A 22,248-nucleotide genomic window follows, 5' to 3' on the forward strand; every position below is an offset into this window, starting at 1 on the left:
AGGACGGGGACCTGTCGTGGTTCTGGCGAGCAGCGCGCCCCCTGTGGGCCAAGCGCCGAAAGTGCCCTTCGCTCCCTTTCCTAAAAGTCTGCGCTCGCGTATTTATTTTCCTGTGTATGTAACCCTGCCAGACGGCGTCTGCCTCTCTGAAGCTTGCAGCGGTTTCCTTTCCAGCCTGCCCTTATCTTCTCCTGCACGTTGACTCCGGGTGACTAATAACACAATACCATAATAAAGCCGGGTTTTGTTTACGCCGCTCTCCGGGGGTGCGTATAAAAGGAGCCGCCGAGAGCCCGAGCGCAGCCAGAAGCGCTCGAGGAGCCTCCGCGGGGAGAAAGCAGCGCCTGCCCCACCTGCTCGGCGAGCCCTCCTCCTTTGCGCGCAGCCTGCCTCATCCCGGCTGGCTTTATCGGACTGCGGCCAGGCAGGGGTGGGGGTCTCAGCTCGGGGAACTCGAGCGATCGGACGGTCGTGCTCGCCTGCAACCTGCCTCGGGACTTAAAGAAGGCGTCGTTTGCACTGCCCGCCTCTGGGTTAGCAGGAGGAACCCGTCGGGATGGATTACGCGCGGATGATCCTTCCCTTGCTTTTTGTGATCAGCCAGGGAACTCAACGCGCCGGTAAGTTCGAATCCTGTTGGATTTCTCCATTCTTCTGCAGATGGATTTTTTTGCCCAGGTAGACTGCACGCGTCCAAGGAAGACCGCGCAACCTCGGATGCTTTGTGGTCCAAAGCGTTATCCCCCCCCCCCCCCCCCAGCCAGGTTCAGGAGGCTTGCTTAGCCTCGCCAAGGGGCAACTCCAGGATTCCGGGTGCGCTCAAGGCAATTCATCCGAGATCTGGTCCTCTACTACAGTGTTTCTCAACCTTGGCAACTTGAAGATGTCCGGACTTCAACTCCCAGAATTCCCCAGCCAGCGAATGCTGGCTGGGGAATTCTGGGAGTTGAAGTCCGGACATCTTCAAGTTGCCAAGGTTGAGAAACACTGCTCTAATAGATTCAATCCCGCAGGCGAAGTCTTGCTCTGAGAGGTGGATGGATCTCCCACTCAAACTCCCGTCGGGAATTTGGCTTTACCTGGCTGGAGGTCGGGGAGCCCGTTTTAGCAGCAGAATTATTTTAAAAGAAATCACTTCCAACTGGTGGTAGGAACAGTTCTGCCTGCTGGATTCATTAGCTCTCTAGGCCAGGGGTCCCCAGGCTTGGCAAGTTTAAGACTTGCGGACTTCCAGCTCCCAGAATTTTATTGATTAAATTTAGAGGCGACCTGACTTTAGAATAACTCTGCTTAATTTAAGAGAAATGGAAAACAATAAGAAAATGTCCATCTATGTTTGGCCAAGCCACATTCCATAAACAGAACTGAAGGTCCTCTAGGAGGTCTTCAAAACTTTGGAAAGTTTAAGACTTGTGGACTTCCAGCTCCCAGAACTTTTTTTATTAAATTTAGAGGCGACCTGACTTTAGAATAACTCTGCTTAATTTAAGAAAAATAGAAAACAATAAGAAAATGTCCATCTATGTCCGGCCAAGCCACATTCCATAAACAGAACTGAAGGTCCTCTAGGAGGTCTTCAAAACTTTGGAAAGTTTAATACTTGTGGACTTCCAGCTCCCAGAACTTTTTTTATTAAATTTAGAGGCGACCTGACTTTAGAATAACTCTGCTTAATTTAAGAGAAATAGAAAACAATAAGAAAATGTCCATCTATGTCCGGCCAAGCCACATTCCATAAACAGAACTGAAGGTCCTCTATGAGGTCTTCAACTTTGGAAAGTTTAAGACTTGTGGACTTCAACTCCCAGAGTTCCTCAGCCAGGAGTTGAAGTCCACAAGTCTTAAACTTTCCAAAGTTGGAGACCTAAGGCGATTAGCCAGAGAGATGATTCAAGAGTTGGAAAACTTTAGGCAGCCAAATCTTGGAACACTTGAGCGGGCGACCGAGAGCCGGTTGGACAAACCTTAAGTAGAATTAAAGAGACTTCACATTCACTAGCGAACCCCACACTCACTCACGCTGATGATGTTACCTAATTGGGTCATGAAACGTCTGAAGGCAAGCAACCGAACTTAGGGCTCCCAATAATTAAGAGCGCGCGAATCCATTGATTTAAACTGGCACTTAAGTAGAATTAAAGAGACTTCACGATCCCATGAAAGCGCCCGGGCTTCGAAAACTGACAAGACAGGGGCTCAAAGATGCTTTTATTTTCAAGAAGCAACTGGACTTTTTTGGGGTCTTTGAAGATGTTTTGAAGATGCTTCTCATCCAAGAAGCTTCTTCAGCTGTGACCGGATGGTGGGGAAATTAAAACGCCCCCCCCTCGCTCTTCCAACCACGTTCCCCACTAGTCAGAGCTGAAGAAGCTTCTTTGAGTGAGAAGCAAAACGTCTTCAAAGAAAAACCAGAAATTCCAGTTGCCTCTTGGAAAAAAAAGCATCTTTGGGACGTCTGGATGACTGAGAATCTCCATAGACAGGAAAGGGATTTCCTCTTCTCCCTGTTCTCGTTTGGATATGTTCTTAGATGTCACCTATCCCTGTGGTCTCCAACCTTGGCCACTTTAAGACTTGTGGACTTCAACTCCCAGAGTTCCTCAGCCAGCAAAGCTGGCTGAGGAACTCTGGGAGTTGAAGTCCACAAGTCTTAAACTTTCCAAAGTTGGAGACCTCTGCTCTAAGGCGATTAGCCAGAGAGATGATTCAAGATGATTCAGGTCTTAAAAGTTGCCAAGGTTGGAGACCACTGAGTCCTATCTAGTTCCCTGCAACTATTTGGGACTACACTTCCCATGAGCCGCGCTGCCGAGGTGCTCGGAAGCGCTGAACAGAACAGCCTTCGAAAAACCTGGGGGGGGGGGGGGGCTCGCTCGCCTTTGCAGCGTCAACCCCATAGAGAGAGTTGGGTTGGCTTCGAAGGACGATCGCAACGGGCAGGGAGTTTCGCTTCCAGACCGGCGGCCACTAGCCGTTTTTTTTTTTTGTATTTCCCGCTCTGGTCTTTGCGTTGTTTAACGACGCGGGTCGCTCAGCGAGACGCCACGTGCAGCTCTCGAAGCGGCGGCAGGGGAGCTGCTCCCCAGACTTCCCCATGGCTCTTCTGCTGGTCTGAGATGCTCTAACTTCCCTTTCCGAACCGGCTCTTTCCCCTCCCACCCCGCTATCTCTCCCTTCGGATCGCTGCTGCCCCTTGTCCCGCTCAGCGACGTGTTTTTTTTCCCCCCTCCTCAGATGCAGCGGTCGGTGCCTTGGTGGGAGCTACCAAGCAGCCCGCGAGCGCCCCCTCGCCGCCGCGCCGGGTGAAGCGTTGCTCCTGTTACTCCCTAATGGATAAAGAGTGCGTCTATTTCTGCCACCTGGACATCATCTGGATTAACACTCCGGAGTAAGTAGAGCCTCTTCCTCGGCGCTAAGCCATTAATGTAGTTTTTTATCACTCTGCGACTGTGTTTAATGAAGTCTAGGATTCCTCTCTTAAGGCGAGCTCAGCACATCCCTCCTTTTTGGTGCATCTGGGCAGAGCTATCTCAAGTATCAGCCAGATCCGAAGCCCCACAAATCCTAATTGCACTTAGGATAATCTTGGGAAAAGGCTGTTCATTCAGGCAGAGTTGCTTCTTCCTAGCACTTTGCAAAGAAGCAAAGGTCAAAATCTGCTATTTTCCAGATACCTAGGATCATGAATTCCATCATACTGATTGTGGCAATGGGTGTTGTAGTTCAGTGAGTACCAGGTTAGAATAAGTGGGTGTAAAAATAAGTGTGTCACGGTAACAAGTGCACATCACAGAACTATTTTCCTGGCAACATAAGTATAGGTCGTCCTTGACCTGCGACCACAATTGAACCCAAAATTTCTGTTGCTAAGTAAGATAATTTGTTGGGGGAGTTTTGCCCCATTTTGCAACCTATCTTGCCACTGTTGTTAAGTGAGTCACTGCAGTGGTGAAATCCGTAACATGGCTGTTAAGTGAATCTGGTTTCCCCATTGACTTTGCTTGTCAGAAGGTTGCAAAAGGGGATGGCATGACCCCCCAAAACATTGCAACCGTCATAAATATGAGTAAGTTGCCAAGTGTCTGGATTTTGATCATGTGGCTGTGAATATGCTGCAATGGTCATCAGAGTGAAAAACGATCAAAAATCAACTTTTTCCAGCACCGTTGTATCTTCGAATGGTCACTAGTGAACTGTTGTAAGCCGAGGACCACCCGTATTAACACAGTTCTTTTAAGATTGGCCTCTACATCTAATGCAGTTGCATTCTGCTTGCTTTTAAGCAGTTTATATATTTGCAATCTTGACCTTTGCAGCTAGGAATTTAAGGGTGCCACACTGCAGCATGGGCAGTAAGGATTATTAACAGCAGCAAAAAAATTTGTTTGGATATATTTCTCCATTTTGCAATGTATTTGCATGGGATGTTTTTATTAAATTGTCAAAGCCCGACTTTGTCAGCCTGCAAGCATAACCCTAAGGTTTAATGAAGATTTTTCTGCATCGTATTGTATTACACACAACACAACAAATACCGGTGTGTGTGTGTGTGTGTGTATTGTATTTGTGCTGATAAATAAATAAAGTGAGACTAGTATAGATCTATTTCAAGCTATTTAGCTCTCATCAGCTAGCCATACCCTTACTGGGATTCGAACCTGTGCTGTATTGCATCTTAGGCAGATGTCTTAACCATTGAGCCACAGGTCCTCCTCCTTATTAACACATTAATCTTAATTAAGACGTTAAGACATCTGCCTAAGATGCAATACAGCACAGGTTCGAATCCCAGTAAGAGTATGGCTAGCTGATGAGAGCTAAATAGCTTGAAATAGATCTATACTAGTCTCCCTTTATTTATTTATCAGCACAAATACAACAAATGTAACAAAGGCAACAGTAAAAATATTGGGTTTCTGTCGTGATGGACTCTTGTGACGAGCCGATAGACAGATAATGGAAGCAGTTAGCTTCCTCCCATAATTGGGGTTGTGACACTAAATATATACCTACCTCCCTGGCTTCAGCTGATAAGGAGGAGGACCTGTGGCTCAATGGTTAAGACATCTGCCTAAGATGCAATACAGCACAGGTTCGAATCCCAGTAAGGGTATGGCTAGCTGATGAGAGCTAAATAGCTTGAAATAGATCTATACTAGTCTCCCTTTATTTATTTATCAGCACAAGTACAACAAATTTTATAAATAAATATATATGTTTGATAGTACAGCACTGTTCAAACAAGCTCAGCTATTTGCTCTCATGCATGAAATCCGATTTTAAATGGTTCATTTGTGGCATTAAACTGAAATTGGCTTGGTGCACCACGAGCAAAGTTAGCAAAGACAAAATCTAGCCACAGCGTTCTCCTGTGGGATTCTGCTGCATTAACAGCATGTAAGGCAGAACTGCAGTTAATCAAATTAGCCGAGGCAGGCCAAAGACAGCCTGCTATCAGGCAAATCATGTTGTGTAATCCTTGATAAGCGTGCTGAAATGTATTTGAACGCGGCCATCTGCTGCTAGCACATACCAATCCTGCTTTAACGATTTGGCTTAAAGGAGGTCTGCCTGAAGTGTGCGAGGGAGCTCGCGGGGGCTTCGTTGGTAAGAGGATATTCACGGTGCCAAATTATTAGATGTTTGAACTGAGATAGGCCTCAAAGATAACTGGGTGTAAAAACAGACACTTCACTCCAAACTGTAAATTCCAAACTGTAATTCCTTGCCAGCATGGTCAAGCAGTAAAGGGATGATGGGAGGTGCAGCCTAGGAATAATTGGGAGACCACCTGTCACTCATTGAATATATATTTTTTTATTTTTTTCCTGATAGGCGGATTGTGCCATATGGGCTTGGAAGCCTTTCTCGAACCAGACGATCCCTAAAAGATTTAACACTTGAGACACTGAAGCCATCTCCCAGCCGATGCCACTGTGCCAGCCTGAAGGACAAGAAGTGTATGAATTTTTGTCAGCCAGGAACTGAGCACAGGTAAATTTTCTTTTGCTTTTTTTTTCTAGCCTATAATGAATGGATTATAAATTGGATCCCCAATATACCTACTTCATCTCTAAAGATTTGAGTTAACGATAGCCTAACATTTGTAGAGATATCAGTTAAGTGACCAAAGGCTACGGGCTTTGAAGCAGCTAAAGAAACAGGGTGTCATTAAAATTTATCATGTTCATTAGGGTCAGTCAGTGGTGGGATTCAAATAATTTAACAACCGGTTCTCTGCCCTAATGACCATCTTGGTAGGTGGGGCTCGGTGGTCATGTGACTGGGTGGGCGTGGCCAACTCAAGGTCACTCAGGTCGATGGGCGCTTCGCCTTAGCTGTTACAATGTAATAAGGGTTAACCGGAGAGGCAGTTTCTGTAAGCAGGGCAATAAAGATTAGGCTAGAAACAACACCAGAATGTTTCCTTCCTGCCTTCCTTACAGGATTAGCCCTGTAAAGAGGGAAAAAACAAAAGATTTCTTCCAACAACCGGTTCTCCGAACTGCCTAGAAAGTTACCAACCGGTTCTCCCGAATAGGTGCGAACTGGCTGAATCCCACCACTGATTAGGGTGCTAGTCTGCATTTAGACATGATACCCAATTTGATGATTTTGAGCAGGGCAGGCAACTGATGCCCTTTTTTGTATTTCAAATACCATCATTCCCAGTCAGTACGATTAATGGTAGAGTCTTATCAGAGTGCAGCTCCCAACATTTGAAAGACATGGGATGCTTCTCTCTGATCTTGGATATTGTCTTCAGCTAAATCCATGGGTTTGGCTGACTTGAGGAATTCTGGAAGTTGAAGTCCACAAGTCTTTAACGTTGCCGAGTTTGGAGACCCATGAAGCAAATCAACGCGATTAAGGTGTTAAACATGAACCACTTTAGCCATGGAAGCTCATTCTGTGGTTTTGCGTTAGTTACCCTCTCAATTTATTCTACTCCGTAGAGTTATTTGGGGGAAACAGGGGAAAAGATAGTGATATGAGATCTTGGAGAACGTGACCCGTCAAAACCCGTTCCACAAAAGCGCGGTCGACGAAAGCGCGTATGTGACGTCATCACAGCGCGACGAAAAAGATCGAAAAATTGAAATAAAAATTAAATTACAGCAAGCCGATTCACATAAAGGTAAGGGTTAGGTTTAGGGTTAGGGTTAGGGTTAGGTTAAGGGTTAGGGTTAGGTTTAGAGCGTTAGCGTTATGTTTAGCGTTAGGTTAAGGGTTAGCGTTAGGTTTTTCGTTAGGTTAAGGGTTAGGTTTAGGGTTAGGTTAAGGGTTAGGTTAAGGGTTAGGTTTAGGGTTAGGTTTGGGGGGGTTAGGGTAAGGTTTTCGCTTTATTTTTACATTTTTCGATCTTTTTCGTCGCGCTGTGATGACGTCACATACGCGCTTTCGTCGACCACGCTTTTGTCTACCGCGGTTTTGTGGTGGAATCCTTGGAGAACACCAGGCTATTAATTTATTAAATTTACATCCTTCCTTTCCTCAGACCCTGAAATTGGCACATGTACAATTCTTCCTCCAAACTTATTCCTCCATAAGGTTGAGCTGGGCAGGATGAAAGGCCCAGAATCTCCAATTAAACTCCTGTGGCCTTGGTAGAGTCAAACTTGGTAGAATCCTAGTCTTGCTTCACAATCCCTATACCATATAGGGTGTCTAAATCTGATCAGTTAAATGAATGAATGAACACTGTTAGGATAAAGTCATAGAGGAAGAATAAGATTAAGGTTTAATAAACGTGCTAGAGTAGGTGCAAGAAATGTGAATGTTTCTCACAGCTGTATCTTCTTTTTTTATTGATATGAACAGATCTCAGTCCACTACAGAGAAGGAATGGAAACATTTGTTTAAAGGGAGAGAATGCAAAGGATTCGGACTGAAGTGTACATTTCATCAACTGGCTGAAAACAAGAAAATGAAGAGGTAAAATTGTCCTTTGCGCTTTTGGAAAATGATTGATTTCAATAAATATACTGCCCACCACAACAGAATACATAAAATCTCAAACAAGTGAAAAGTTATTCTTTCCTCCACCTACCCAGTGGAAGCTAAGCCAACCTACATTTTCTTAACCGTCGTATGCAGCTGATTCCAGTTCTTGAAAATGGACATTTATAGCTGCGTGATTTCCCTTAAATTGACTTGGCAGAGGGCTTTTCTCCAATGCGAAGCATTTTTAGTTAAGATATCAATGTACTGTTCTCTATATACAGTGAAACTCAATTTGGATCTTGACCCAAGAGCCTCTGCAGGGAACTGACCAATTTTCTGCACCAATTAAGGTCATCTGCATAAAAAAATGTAAATGGAAGAATTCATATTGTTATGCAGATCACCCAAGGAGATGGCCTTAATTTAATGAATGTTTGTTAATAACCATCTGTCCCCTTTTAGCTATTCCATTAAAACGAGGTTTTGTTACTTGTTCTTATCGATGATAATGTCATACTTCCCAGAGGCTTCTTTTTAATTTTGCATGTGGGACATTGTTGTCGAATGTGGTGGGAGAGGTTTCATTCATTTCCCGCTTTCTGCTATATTAAATTGATTAATCGATATGTGCCATCTAATTGGTGTCAACCCTTAGTAATTCCATAAATAGATTTTCTCTGAATGAGCTTTTCCCAGCCTCTTTAATTCTTCCAACAATGCACTTGTTATTGCTGTAATTGAGTCCATCCAGTTGTCAAATATTATATTAGTAGTTTAGTTACCTCCTAAACCTTTTCCCAAAGGGAGGTAAATTTGAATGCTAAAAGAGTATGTGAATTTACATTATGTGCCTTGCATAACATATCCAAAAGTAGTATGAAAAACAATATTATAGCAATAGCAGTTAGGCTTATATACCGCTTCATAGGGCTTTCAGACCCTCTCTAAGCGGTTTACAGAGTCAGCATATTGCCCCCAACAATCCGGGTCCTCATTTTACCCACCTCGGAAGGATGGAGGGCTGAGTCAACTTTGAGCCGGTGAGATTTGAACCGCTGAACTGCAGATAACAGTCAGCTGAAGTGGCCTGCGGTACTGCACCCTAACCACTGCACCACCTCGGCTCATATCTTTAGGTGTATGTAACTCTGGGTTATAGGGATTAAATAATTTGTATGTCCAGAAAAAGGATAATTAAATGCTCATGTGACTAAGAAAACTAGCAGATGTGGTGTCTATATCAATGCATACACCAACATATTTGATCATTTAAATTGATGATTTCTTTTCTATTTCTGCAGGTTGGAGACTCTTCGAAACAGCATCAAAGCTTCTTCCAATATTGCCAAACTGGTAAGGAAGCTGCAGAAACCGAAGCAGCTGAAGCATAACCGGACATACGAAAAACAAAACATCTGGCAAAGTCTGAAAATGGCATCGTAGTGGAAAGATCACCAAGCCTAATCCTCATGTCAGCAAGACTTTCTGACAAAGCTTTGTGGAGGCTTTGTTTTGACTTCTTAACATTCCACTTCAGGAAAAGATCAAGGAAAGTTGATCTAAATATTAACTCTCCAAAGTAAAGCAGAGCCCACATCAATATTCCATTCAGACTGATGACAAAACAGATAAAGACTGGCATCTTATTGGAATTCAGTGGGTCAAAGAAGATCTTCTCAACCCATCCCTTTAAAGACTGTCAAACGAAGAAAGGACATGTTTGAATCCCAGCTCCAGAAAGAGAGTGACATTTAAAGCATTTGATTTGTCAGGGTTCAGTCACAGTATAACTCAAAGCCAGATCAAAAATGGAAAAACCAAGATTTGAAAGACGAGATGCCTTAATTCTGACCATGATTAAAGGCCAAATAAGTGTGCTATTTTGATTGAGGCGCATATTCTAAATTAACAGGTCTACCTCATATGCTCCGAATTGCACTCTTGCCAAACTAACATACAACTATTTTAGGAGTTTTGAGTGTTGGCTTCAACCTCTTACCTTTAACCATGACTGCCTGTAGTTTAGTTAATTTAGTTTTAGATTTTCAGGATTGCAGATTAACGTTTGTCTACAATCTGGTGGTAAGGGAATTAAATTAATTGCCTCCATCTCAAAAGATATAATGTCATTTGAAAAAATAGATCTTCACTGTTTTTCAGGGGATCATGTTTTTAAAAGAGTGTTAGAATTGGCGTGATAAAGGATTGTTAATACATGAAGTTCAGTATATATGGAAACACCAAAATTGAATGCCATTGAGTGAAACATGAATTGGATGACGAAAGTTGTACTAAGTGCTTGTACTATCTAGCTTTGTTCTCTCTATAAATAAAATTTGAAAGCAAAGCTAGTATAAAACTAAGATCAAAGGCTTATCCTGAGCAAACATGAATAGCAATGGATTTATCTATATGATAAATTTTCTGTATAATATTTCTGGGATATATTTTGTATGATGTGCTCTTTACCTTTATATATTATATTTATATTCAGGCGGGTGTCAATTATATTTACTATGTTGAACTTATATTGAAACAGGCCATATTGGTCTATATGTTTATATGTTTTATAAATTTCTGTATGAAATTGGAAAATTCTTTATGCCTGTTTATATGTTTTATAAATTTCTGTATGAAATTGGAAAATTCTTTATGCCTGTTAAGGTAAATATACTAGAAATAAATATTTTGAACTACTCAAGTTTCTTTTATGGTATATTGAATTTTAAAAAAATACTCTTACATTGCTTGTTCACTTTCATCAAACTAGCATTTTCCATTGCTACAAGATTTCATGTTCATATATGAATCACATACCGTATCCTTCTCGCAAGTACCTAATTTGAATTGAATTGAGTCTTAGGAAACAAAATGTTTTATTCCATTCTTGGATCATCTAAATTGCATTACCTAATGTTCCTTGTAAGTACTTCAGACAAGAATGGGGACCATTTATCAGACGTTAAACAATGGTATAACAAACTTGGAATTAACTTTAATATACAACCTCATAAAACAAATACATATCACTTGGGTTAATGATTGCTGGAAATATCAACACAAATTGGTGTTCATGCATAATTTATGTTTAACTGATGTATATCTACAATACTGGCAACTTAAACAGTCTCTTGAAATTACAACTCCTGGTACAGGTAGTTACAGTTGACTTAAAAACATAATTGGAACAAGAATTTCCATTGCTAAGCAAGATAGCTAAGAAAGTCACGCCCAATTTTACCACCTTTTTTGGCACAATTAAGTGAAGTTATATGTTAATATGTTAAGTGATTCATAAGGTCATTAAGTGAATCCAGCTTCCCCAATTGGCTTTGCTTGTTGGAAGCCAGCTGGGCACAGAGGTGGGTTCCTACCAGTTTGCACCTATTCGGTAGAACCGGTTCGTCAAATCTACCGAACCGGTTAGAAGAGGTTCCACCAGTGGACCCGGAAAGCAGGCCACACCTACAGAAGAGGTTCCAAACTTTTTTGAAAGCCACCACTGGTCCTTGGATATGATTATTCTACACTATCATGCTCCTATTTATAAAACTCAGTGCCTCTGTGAAAGGTAAGGATGACTACTGCGTTTGTGGTGCAATCAAAACATTGCGTGTGTTGAAGTTGTTTTAACGCAAACCAAAGATGCCTTTTAAAAAGCAAGTTTACATCATATTCTTATGCATGCCAGTGCTGTGTGTGAGGTAATTTAAGGTGGTTCTGACAAGTGTCATCGGCATCTTCATATCCGGTCACATGGGCGGCAAGCCACTCCCATCTGGTCACATGGGCAGCAAGCCATTCCCACAAAGGAGGCCACACCCACAGAGTAGGTTCGAACAATTTTTGAAACCCACCACTGGCTGGGCAGGTTGCAAATGATTGCATAACCTTGGAAGCTGCTAGCATTCTAAATACATGTTGGTTGTCAAGAATTTTGATTATGCGGCCATTGTAACTTTGAACGGTTGCTAATGGAATGGTCGTAAGTCAAGGACTACCTGTAAACTCTGAATAGTAAAACAAATTGTGTTTACTCATAAAGAAGGCGGCAAGATTCCTAATCTGAACTAAAACACATATAAGTTGCCTCTTGGCTGAATGAGACTGGGGAACGCACAAACATTTGATTGACTCAGCTTCAAGGACCTACACACAGGGAAATGAAGAAGGAGTTGTTCAACCAACTCACAATGCTCTTCAAGACATCCTTGATGGAGATACTAGTAAAAGCAGAGAGTACAAAGTAAAATCTTTTGTATGATACTACAAGTTGGAGCAGAACATATCCTCATGGCAGAATGCTTGGCGTTCTTGGGGGAGGAGGGGGGTTGGTATGCCTTTCTTCTCTTCTTTTTTGATTCCCACAACATTTCCAAAACAATCTCTGGTAGCTCCCAACAGTTAGCACTAGTAATATTGACAAGGGTTAAGGATTTCAGTGAGTTCTAGACTATCAAACGAAAATCCCATATTATATATTATATTACATATTATATATACAGTATATACACTATCCTCCCATATTTGGGCATACCAGGGGTTGTGACACTAAATACATACCTATTTCCCTGGCTCAGCTGATAAAGGAGGAGAACCTTGTGGCTTAGTGGTTAACACAACTGCCTAATATGTAATACAGCACAGGTTCAAATCCCAGTAAGGGTATGACTAGCTGATGAGAGCTAAATAGCTTGAAATAGATCTATACCAGTCTCCCTTTATTTATTTATCAGCTCAAATACAACACAAATGTAACAAAGGCAACAGTAAAAATATTGGCTTTCTGTCTGGATGGTCTCTTGTGATGAGCCGATAGACAGAGAAAGGAAGCAGTATGCCTCCTCCCATATTTGGGCATACCAGGGGTTGTGACACTAAATACACACACACACACACACACACACACACACACACACACACACACACACATATTAAGGCAGCAGGATTCTAGTAGCTTTTTTTGGTCCTTTTAAGCCGAAACTGGGACAGTCTCTGAAAATACAAGTGTTAAAGAACATAGTCTCCAAAGGAAATGGGAGGAATAAAATGCCCTTCTTGCATAGAAGAAAATAAGCCTTCAGTTAAATATTATACTTTTTTTATTTTACATGCACATAAAATGCCTATACTTTAAAATGAATAATGTTTCTTTACCATTGGAATAAGCACTGTAGGGCATCACTTTTTAATCAAGGTAAATAAAAGATCAGCATAGCCAGGGCCAGAAAAGGTGGGCCAGTAACAACAATAGAAGCTGCTACATTTATAAAACTAAAAGAAACACAAGATTTTTCCCCCCATTTTAATCTGTTATAAACCCAACATCCTTTGCAGTTGCATTTAGTTGTGGGCTGCTAGGAGACAAGCCAATTTAGACAAATGATCTCCTAGAATATCTGCAAGGAATCAATTTCCATCAAAGCAGGAGTGACATTTTTCCATTAGCTACATCACACAATAGTCAGTTCCGATACGAACATAAAGTCAGCAGAAGCTTAAAATTGAAAGCATTTGTGAACTTACAGATAAGAAGAACTCAGGTGACAAAGAGAAAAGCTTTTACAAAATTGTTCACAACATTTTCTACTTAATAGAACTCTATTCTCAAAGACATTTCTTGTAATTTGAAGCCTTGAAAAGGTGTCTTTCAAAGACCTTTTGGGTAACTAAAGTCTAAACAAGAATATGAAAACCAGACTGTTGGCTCATTTATTGGAGATGAGGATAAAAAAGTAACTTTAAAAAAAAAACTCTTAGGGGTTTTAATTTGGAAGCTTCTGTGTGCTTTCATTTATGAGAAAATGTTTAAAATCAGCTTGGACTCCCCTCTGACAGGAATGAAAAGGAACTTAATAAATTCCAAGAAATTTGCCATTGTTCCCCATAATATAGATAGGACCATCTTTTCATAAAACCAACTTCTTCACAAGAGGTTAAAATAATTTAGGGAAATAAATCTTTATATCACGTGAAAAACGCCAGGGGCTGATATGTGAGCCTTATTAGTAGGTAATTATTTTTAAATGTACTCAAATGAATTTAATTGTCATACCATACTAAACCATAATATGCTTTGTCTATTATTGCTTTTAACCTGATAAGTAGACCCACTCAGTGTTATGTGGGTTACATTATGTGTAAACCATGCTTTTGATGGGTGTTCAACAAACACTTTAAAAAAAAATATTTTGGAAATTTAAAAAGATTCTGATCAGAGATGGGTAGGAATATAGCTGTAATTTAACACAAAATGCATTAAAACAGACATTATCTATTTTGACCCATCCCCTTCCCCTCAAAATTAAGGGATTAAATTAGCTATTGTTGAATTACACTTTCCTGTTCTCTCAACTGTTCTCTACAACTTTGTACATATTGTAGTTGGAGGGCATTGTTGCTTTTGATCAATTTGGGGCTTGTGAATATTGAGTGTGTTGTTTTTATTAAGGGGTAGGTTTCAAAATAGATCTATTTATTAGAATAAATTAATTCACTTTTAGGAAGTAAAACCTTGAATGGTTGGGTCCATGCCAGTTACCCAAAAAGTTACCAAAAGTTGAACATAACGTTGCATGTTGTTTTTGCTGTTAATTAAGGGAAAAGAACAAAATGAAATGATGTCGTATTCCAGCTGTTTTGGTCAGATATAATGAAGAGTGGCTATCAGACATTAAAGAACAGGAAATGGAGAACTGTCATATTTCCCTATTTCAACAGTGCCCCAAATATCCAAGGTTAACAAAATAGCTAAGGGCAGCTAATGGGTCCAGAGGTCACATTTTGACAGACTTAGTCCTTTGCTTGCAAAGATCAAAGGTTTGCAGCTCCTTTCCATGCTGTCCTGAATTTGCTCACCTGGTCCTGTCCTAAGAGAGGCGATAAAATAACACATTGTGAGATGTGAGCACAGTGATGCTCCTACTTACCTGCAGAGCCTCACCTTCAGAGGTGGGTTCCTGCCAGTTCGCACCTATTCGGTAGAACCGGTTCATCAAATCTACCAAACCGGTTGGAAGAGGTTCCACCAGTGGACCCGGAAAGCAGGCCATACCTACAGAAGAGGTTCCAAAAGTTTTTGAAACCCACCACTCACACACACACACAGAGACTCACACAGAGAGAGAAAGAGAAAGAGAAAGAAAGGAAGAAAGAAATAAAGAAAAAAAGAAAAAAGAAAGAAAAAGTGAGAGAGAGATGAAAGGAAAAAGGGACAGAGAGACAAAAGGAAGGTAGGAGAGAGAGAGAGAGAGAGAGAGAGAGAGAGAGAGAGAGAGAGAGAGAGAACACATGGCCGGCAAGCCACTCCCACCAGGTCACATGGCCGGCAAGCCACTCCCACAAAGGAGGCCACACCCACAGAGTAGGTTCGAAAAAAATTTGAAACCCACCACTGCTCACCTTGGTGATGTTCTCTGGGGCAAGTGCCCTGCCAGGCATGTCTTTCTACTAACCCTGAGTGGCAATTCCACCATCTGTCAGTCTATTTTGAGAAAAAGCAGCAGCAAGCAAGAATAAAAGATTTGTTTAACTAATTTATTGCAGAAACTGTTGCTTTTTAAATAGCAACAATATTTATATACTGCTGACAGATGTTCAGGATGCCTCATGTATATCATCTTATTAAGAGTTTGCCCCAGAAAGGTAACAAGAACCAATATAATTACTCCAACACTGGATGGGAATTAAGGGATTGTAATCTCAGCATTGTGGGAGAACATCAAGTTGGGGGAAGATATTCTACATTTCAAACAATGGTTCCTGAAACTGGAAAGTCGCAGATATCATAGAAGGAGGTCGTGAAGCTTTTTTTTAAAAGATGGCTTCCACTTTGGGCAAGTGGAACAAAGTGCAGGGGAAATTATGAAACACATCTAAACACCTGGCTCCAGTCCATCTGTTAAACCATCTGCCAATCACACCAATGCTATATCTGATGCCTCGTTTTAGTTTCCCTGTTGATTTGGTGCCTTCCAGCCTGGCAGGCAACAGAAATTTGGAATCTTTGTAGAAGTATGCTTGTTAGTGAAGTTCAGTACTTTTAGCTGTAATTATAAATTTCTAGCCTTATTCCACGGGTGAAATTCAGCAGGTTCTGACGATAGCGGAAATCTTGAGTAGTTTAGAGAATCAGCAATTACCACCTCTGGCTGGCCCCAGAGTGGGGTGGGAATGGAGATTTTGCAATATCCTTCCCCCAGGAGTGGAGAGGGAATGGGGATTTTGCAGTATCCTTCCCTTGCCACGCCCACCAAGCCACACCCACAGAACTGGTAGTAAAAAAAATTGAATTTCACCACTTCCTTATTCCCTTCATTCCCCTCTTTCTTTACAATTTCTTTTTGTATTTTTTTTTATTTCTCTTCCCCAGTACAAATAAAAAGATTAGCAAGTTGGACACGGCTGAAAGAGAAAATAAAATTGTGATGATGAAAAGTAAGTTAAGTGAAAAACTGCAGTTAATTATCAAAAAAATGAAGACAAGGAGAAATTGCTTGATACTGAGCATTGATGACTTAGAGAGCATTATCTTTCTTACTTAACCCTCCCACCCTTCTCTCTCTTTTCATATTGATGATGTGGTACCCAGTGAGAGAATCAAAACAATATTAACGATTTTACTCATTAAGAAACATTAGCTACCATCCTAAACTCATTGATTACCTTCTGCTGAGAAAGAAGATGAAGTTGGGCCTCAAATCTTGTTGAACTAAATAGTCCTATGTACACAATTGGGATAAATTTTCATCCATAAGCCACAGTTCTATAAAATTCTATTAAAAACGAGTGGATAAAAATTAATTGTTTTGTTAGGTGATGAAGTCCCAGTATTTCCAGTACAAGGTGAGCTGAATTACAAATGCACATTTTCCCTGACTCTGCCTGAATAAGCCACTTTCCCCAAAACTTCATGGGTTTGCCTACGCATGCAAAATCTGAGCCCTCTCTAATGGGCTCTGAGCTCTCCTTCACTTCGATAAGCCAGTTTGGCCAGGCAGAGCAGGAAAAAATGGGCTTGGGACTAAACCATAGGGCATGCAATGATTTATCAATTAGTCCAGGGGTGGACTGCTAGAGGTTCGCATGGGTTTGGGAGAACCTGTAGCTAACATTATGGCTGGTTCGGAGAACCTCCAAATCCCACCCCTGGCTGGCCCTGCCCACCCCTCTCCTCCCAGGAGTCTCCATGCGGCCCGTTTTGGATGTGAGATAAGTGTAGGGCCCTTGCGGTGGCTCAGGGAGGGGGGAAATGGGTCTCCCCTTTCTGGCCTCCGGAGGCAGTTTTCATTCTTCCAGAGGCTCAAGGAAAGCCTCCGGAGCATGGGGAAGGCAAAAGCGCCCCCTCCCACTGTGGTGCAGGAGGCCAACTAGGCCACGCCCATCATAGCCTCCTGCCGATTACCTCTCTCAGACCAATTAGATCGCACAAGTTGGGTCTCCTCCGGATTCCATCTGCCAGCCAATGTCGGCTGGTGACTCCCCGGGGGAGAGCCTTCTCTGTTGCAGCTCCGGCCCTCTGGAACGAGCTCCCTGTTGAGATCCGGACCCTTACTACCCTCCCGGCCTTCCACAAAGCCACCAAGTCCTGGCTGCTCCAGCAGGCTGGGGGGAGCTGAGAAGCATTTACCTCCATAGAAATTGTGAATGTTGGTTTTGTTTTTAATATGTTGTCTTTGTCTCGTTCCCCCCTTTCCCTTGTCTTTTGTGAGCTGCCCGGAGTCCTTCGGGAGTGGGCGGCATACAAGACAAATAAATAAATAATAATAATAATAGCCACACCCACCCAGCAACCAGGCAGAGAATCTGTTGCTGGAATTTTTGAAGCCCACCCCTGAATGAGTATCACAGAGTGGATTGAAGAGCCGAGGTGGTGCAATGGTTAAATGCAGCACTGCAGGCTACTTCAGCTGACTGCAGTTCTGCAGTTCAGCTGTTCAAATCTCACCAGCTCAGGGTTGACTCAGCCTTCCCTCCTTCCGAGGTGGGTAAAATGAGGACCCGGATTGTTGTTGGGGGCAATATGCTGACTCTGTAAACCGCTTAGAGAGGGCTGAAAGCCTTATGAAGCGGTATATAAGTCTAACTGCTACTACTGTAACTTCCTGAGTCAGTGGTATTGTATTAGCAATCCCAGATTTCAAGCGGGATTTCCCCCCCCCCTCCTATCTGAAAAGTGCCAAGGGTTGAACATGGACGCAATGTGCACAGTATCTATTCCAACTGCAGCTCCTCCAAGGAGAAGAATCTCTTTTGCTGAGAATATCTCATCGCGGTTCAAGATATTCTGGCACTTAGTTCATACAATGTTAGTTTCAGAACGTGTAGTTTTTCTCCCCGGAAGAATGAGAAGTTAGACATGTCAAAAGTTCCCCTTTGCTTTAGAAATATGAAGTGCACACCCTCCTTGGCCGCTGAAAAGTAGAAGAATGGGCTTAATGCAACTGGCTGAGCAACTTAATCAAAGGTAACATTAACCACATTCCCCAGCATACCAGGCATAGTTTCTTGAAAGTGAAATGACAAGAGTTAAACATGGGGCAGAAGTTTGTTTGGCAACACCGAGTTGTCCTTGTGTTGTAATTCTAGGTTAAAATGCAAGCAGTTGGTGAAAGGTGCTTGTAAAAACATTGTCTTTTGGCAGCGCCTGGCCGTGTTCTGTGCTGAAATGAAGTTCTTTCAAATGCATAGCTTGACTTTGTGCATAACTACGTGTTGGAGAAGATTTTTTTTTTCATTGCAGAGATATGGCAGAGTTTTTGTGGTTCTGCTCTTCCACTTTCTGCTACCCAGATCATTTTTCCATGCTTCTGTAGGTAGATGTGCAAATATAGCGAGCCAGATAAGACGTGGAGTGCTGATTTGACACTAGAAAGATACAACACAAAGTTTTATTTCCTTTCATTGTGTGAAGAAAAATATACAACTTATCTAAATTGGGTTTGGATTTATATATGTGTGTGATGGGGTGGGGGGAACGGAGGAGTGGGGGAGCTGGGGGGAGAGTCTGTCCCACCTTTATTATTTTTATAAATGACTCAATGGTAACGAAGATATCCAAGGGGTGGGTTTCAAAAATTTTTGGAACCTACTCTGTGGGTGTGGCCCCCTTTGTGGGAGTGGCTTGTCAGCCATGTGACATGGTGGGAGTGGCTTGCCGGCCATGTGTTCTCTCTCTCTCTCTCTCTCTCCTTCCCTTTGTCTCTCTGTCTCTTTTTTCTTTTTTTCTTTCATCTCTCACTCTTTTTCTTTCTTCTTTCTTCTTTCTTTCTTTCTTTCTTTCTTTCTTTCTTCCTTTCTTTCTCTCTCTCTCTCTCTCTCTCTCTCTCTGTGTCAGTCTGTCTTTCTGTCTGTGGGGGGGGGCAGTGGTGGGTTTCAAAATTTTTTGGAACCTCTTCTGTAGGTGTGGCCTGCTTTCCGGGTCCACTGGTGGAACTTCGGTAGATTTGACGAACCGGTTCTACCGACTAGGTGCGAACTGGTAGGAACCCACCTTTGCAACATACCATCCTCTTCCTATTTTCCTACAACTCTGTGAGGTGAGTTGGGCTGAGAGAGAATGACACACCAAAGCCATCCCACTGGCTTTCATGGCTGAGGTGAGACTTTAACTCATTGTCTCTTCTTCCCCTCTTCTATAGGTGATCTTCTACTTCTGGAAGGTGGTATTGATGACTCTCCCTGGAATGCAAGGTGACACATTTGCAAAATCTATGATATTTATCGCAAGGATTGATCTCTCCAAGTCAGGAGAACCGCACTATGAGGTATGTGTAGAAAATCTTCTAGGCTTTGTGACCCATTACTTTGCAGCAGTGGTGGGATTCAAATTTTTTTTACTACCGGTTCTGTGGGCATGGCTTGGTGGGCGTGGCATGGCTTGGTGGGCGTGGCATGGCTTAGTGGGCAGGCTTGGTGGGTGTGGCAGGGGAAGGATACTGTAAAATCTCCATTTCCTCCCGATCAGCTGGGACACGGGAGACAGAGAATAGATGGGGGCGGGGCCAGCCAGAGGTGGTATTTATCTGTTCTCCAAACCACTCAAAATTTCCACTACCGGTTCTCCAGAACCTTCTGAATACTACCTCTGCTTTGCAGGGAGATAAGGTGACCGCAATGACTGGAAACAGGCAGGATAGGGATTGACAATAGGGACAAGTTTCAAGTTTCAGTTTTATTTTCTGCCAATTTAAGGAGTTGGTAAAAGGCCCGTTAGAGAGCATTTTCATACAATTTCAAACCCAGTCTTTTTCAACAGCAAATGAAAGCATGTATCAATAGGATGATTTACCTGCATGTGTGAATTGTGATTAGGATGCGACCCAATAAAGAATATGTGGAGGTCAGTAACTCAAGAGTAAAGTTAATAACATCTCTTAAAACCTCTGAACACGATCTGAAATGCTCTGAAGAGTCTTGCCAAGTCACGACATTTGAAATGAAGTTTGGGGGTGCGGGTGGGGGCAGTTTCAAGAATTTAAGCATAGTTTTATCTGATTTGGATTTCCACTCCTGAATTGTTTTGCACTGCTGTCCAACCATCAAATTTATTAGCGTAATAAAACCGAAAGAAGGAACAGAACACAGGAACAGATGAGGAGAGGCAGAAAAACTCACCTCTATATCCACTTTTGGTTGTGAAAAGTTTGGTTTAGTAAAATGTACAGCTCCTAAATTTACTATCCTATAAGGCGTTGGTTCTACAACTGACCCAATCAGCTCTTTTCCCAGTCCGGAATTAAGCGATCACCCAGATTCTATTGTTTTACACAAGTGTGCAAGCAGAAGCAGTCGGAAACTGGGAACCTGGTCACAAACAAGCGATCATAAATTATCCCATTATCCATAGGATAGGCCCAAATTACCCCTCGAGAATTATTATCCCCAGTTTAAGAATTAATGGTATGACACATAGCCTAGGATGACAATTTTCCTTGGTGTTTTTTGGCATGCACTTGTGTTTTGGCTACATTTTCAAAAATCCATCTTTGCTCCAAGATAGGTTGGCTATAGGTCAGTGGTGGGATTCAAATCATTTAACAACCAGTTCTCTGCCCTAATGACCATCGGAGTAGGTGGGGCTCAGTGGTCATGTGACTGGGTGGGCGTGGCCAACTCAAGGTCATTCAGGTCGATGGGCGCTTCGCCTTACAATGTAATAAGGGTTAACCGGAGAGGCAGTTTCTGTAAGCAGGGCAATAAAGATTAGGCTAGAAACAACACTAGAATGTTTCCTTCCTGCCTTCTTTACAGGATTAGCGCTGTAAAGTGGGAAAAAACAAAATGAGATTTCTTCCAACAATCGGTTCTCTGAACTGTTTAGAAAGTTACCAACTGGTTCTCCCGAATAGGTGCGAACCGGCTGAATCCCACCACTGCTATAGGTAGGCCCCAACTTATGACCACAATTGTGCCCAAAATGTATGTTGCTAAGTGAGAAATCTATTAAGTGAGTTTTGGCCCATTTTATGACTTTTCTTGCCATATTTCTTAAGTGAATCACTGCAATTCGTAAGTTGGAAACATTGTTGTTAAGTGAACCTGGCTTCCCTGTTGACTTTGCTTGTGAGAAGGTCGCAAAAGATGATCACATGACCCCCCCCCCCAGACATTGCAACCGTCATAAAAATGAGTCAGTTGCCAAGTATCTGAATGATCATGTGACCATGGGTGATGCTGCAAGGTCATAAGTGTGAAAAATCACCATAACTCACTTTTTTTCAGTGCCGTTGTAACTTCGAATGGTCACTAAACAGACTGTTGTAATTTGAGGGCTGCCTGTAATTGAAAGAGAAAGTGGTTTCCACCAATTACTGTCTTTAAGTTGCACCGAATACCAACACTCTCAGTCCCAGGTCTTGCTCCTGAGACAGAATATACCTCTGGCTGTACCCACGTTTATGGCATTGAAATTCCACAGTTTTAACTTTATCTGATTGTGTTTTTGCTTGCGGATTTTGCTTGTGCAAAGCAGGCCTGAAGCCGTTGTGCTGCACATCAAATCTTATGGTTATGCAGGGATGGGCTTCAAAATTTCTAGCAAGGGGTTCTCTGCCTGGTTGCTGGGTGGGCATGGCCCAGTGGTGGGATTCAAATAATTTAAAAACCGGTTCTCTGTCCTAATGACCATGTGGGTAGGCAGGACTTAGTGGTCATGTGACCATGTGGGTGTGGCCAACTCAACATTACTCAGGTCGATGGGCGCTTCGCCTTAGCTGTTACAATGTAATAAGGGTTAACCAGAGAGGCAGTTTCTGTAAGCAGGGCAATAAAGATTAAGCTAGAAACAACACCAGAATGTTTCCT

The 22,248-nt window shown here is 42.3% G+C and overlaps 1 protein-coding gene across 1 annotated transcript; it reads left to right on the forward strand.

Annotated features, from left to right (window-relative positions):
* Nucleotides 1-211: 211 nt before the first annotated feature.
* EDN1 (endothelin 1) lies at nucleotides 212-10,597 on the forward strand. The gene is made up of 5 exons (XM_032222395.1): nucleotides 212-620; nucleotides 3,235-3,388; nucleotides 5,836-5,994; nucleotides 7,822-7,935; nucleotides 9,246-10,597. Exons 1-5 carry the CDS (start codon nucleotides 557-559, stop codon nucleotides 9,385-9,387), a joined length of 633 nt encoding a protein of 210 aa, XP_032078286.1. The 5' UTR covers nucleotides 212-556; the 3' UTR covers nucleotides 9,388-10,597.
* The last annotated feature ends 11,651 nt before the right edge of the window (nucleotides 10,598-22,248 follow it).

This window comes from Thamnophis elegans, chromosome 8 (genome assembly GCF_009769535.1).
Source record: "Thamnophis elegans isolate rThaEle1 chromosome 8, rThaEle1.pri, whole genome shotgun sequence".
Taxonomy (NCBI): domain Eukaryota; kingdom Metazoa; phylum Chordata; class Lepidosauria; order Squamata; family Colubridae; genus Thamnophis; species Thamnophis elegans.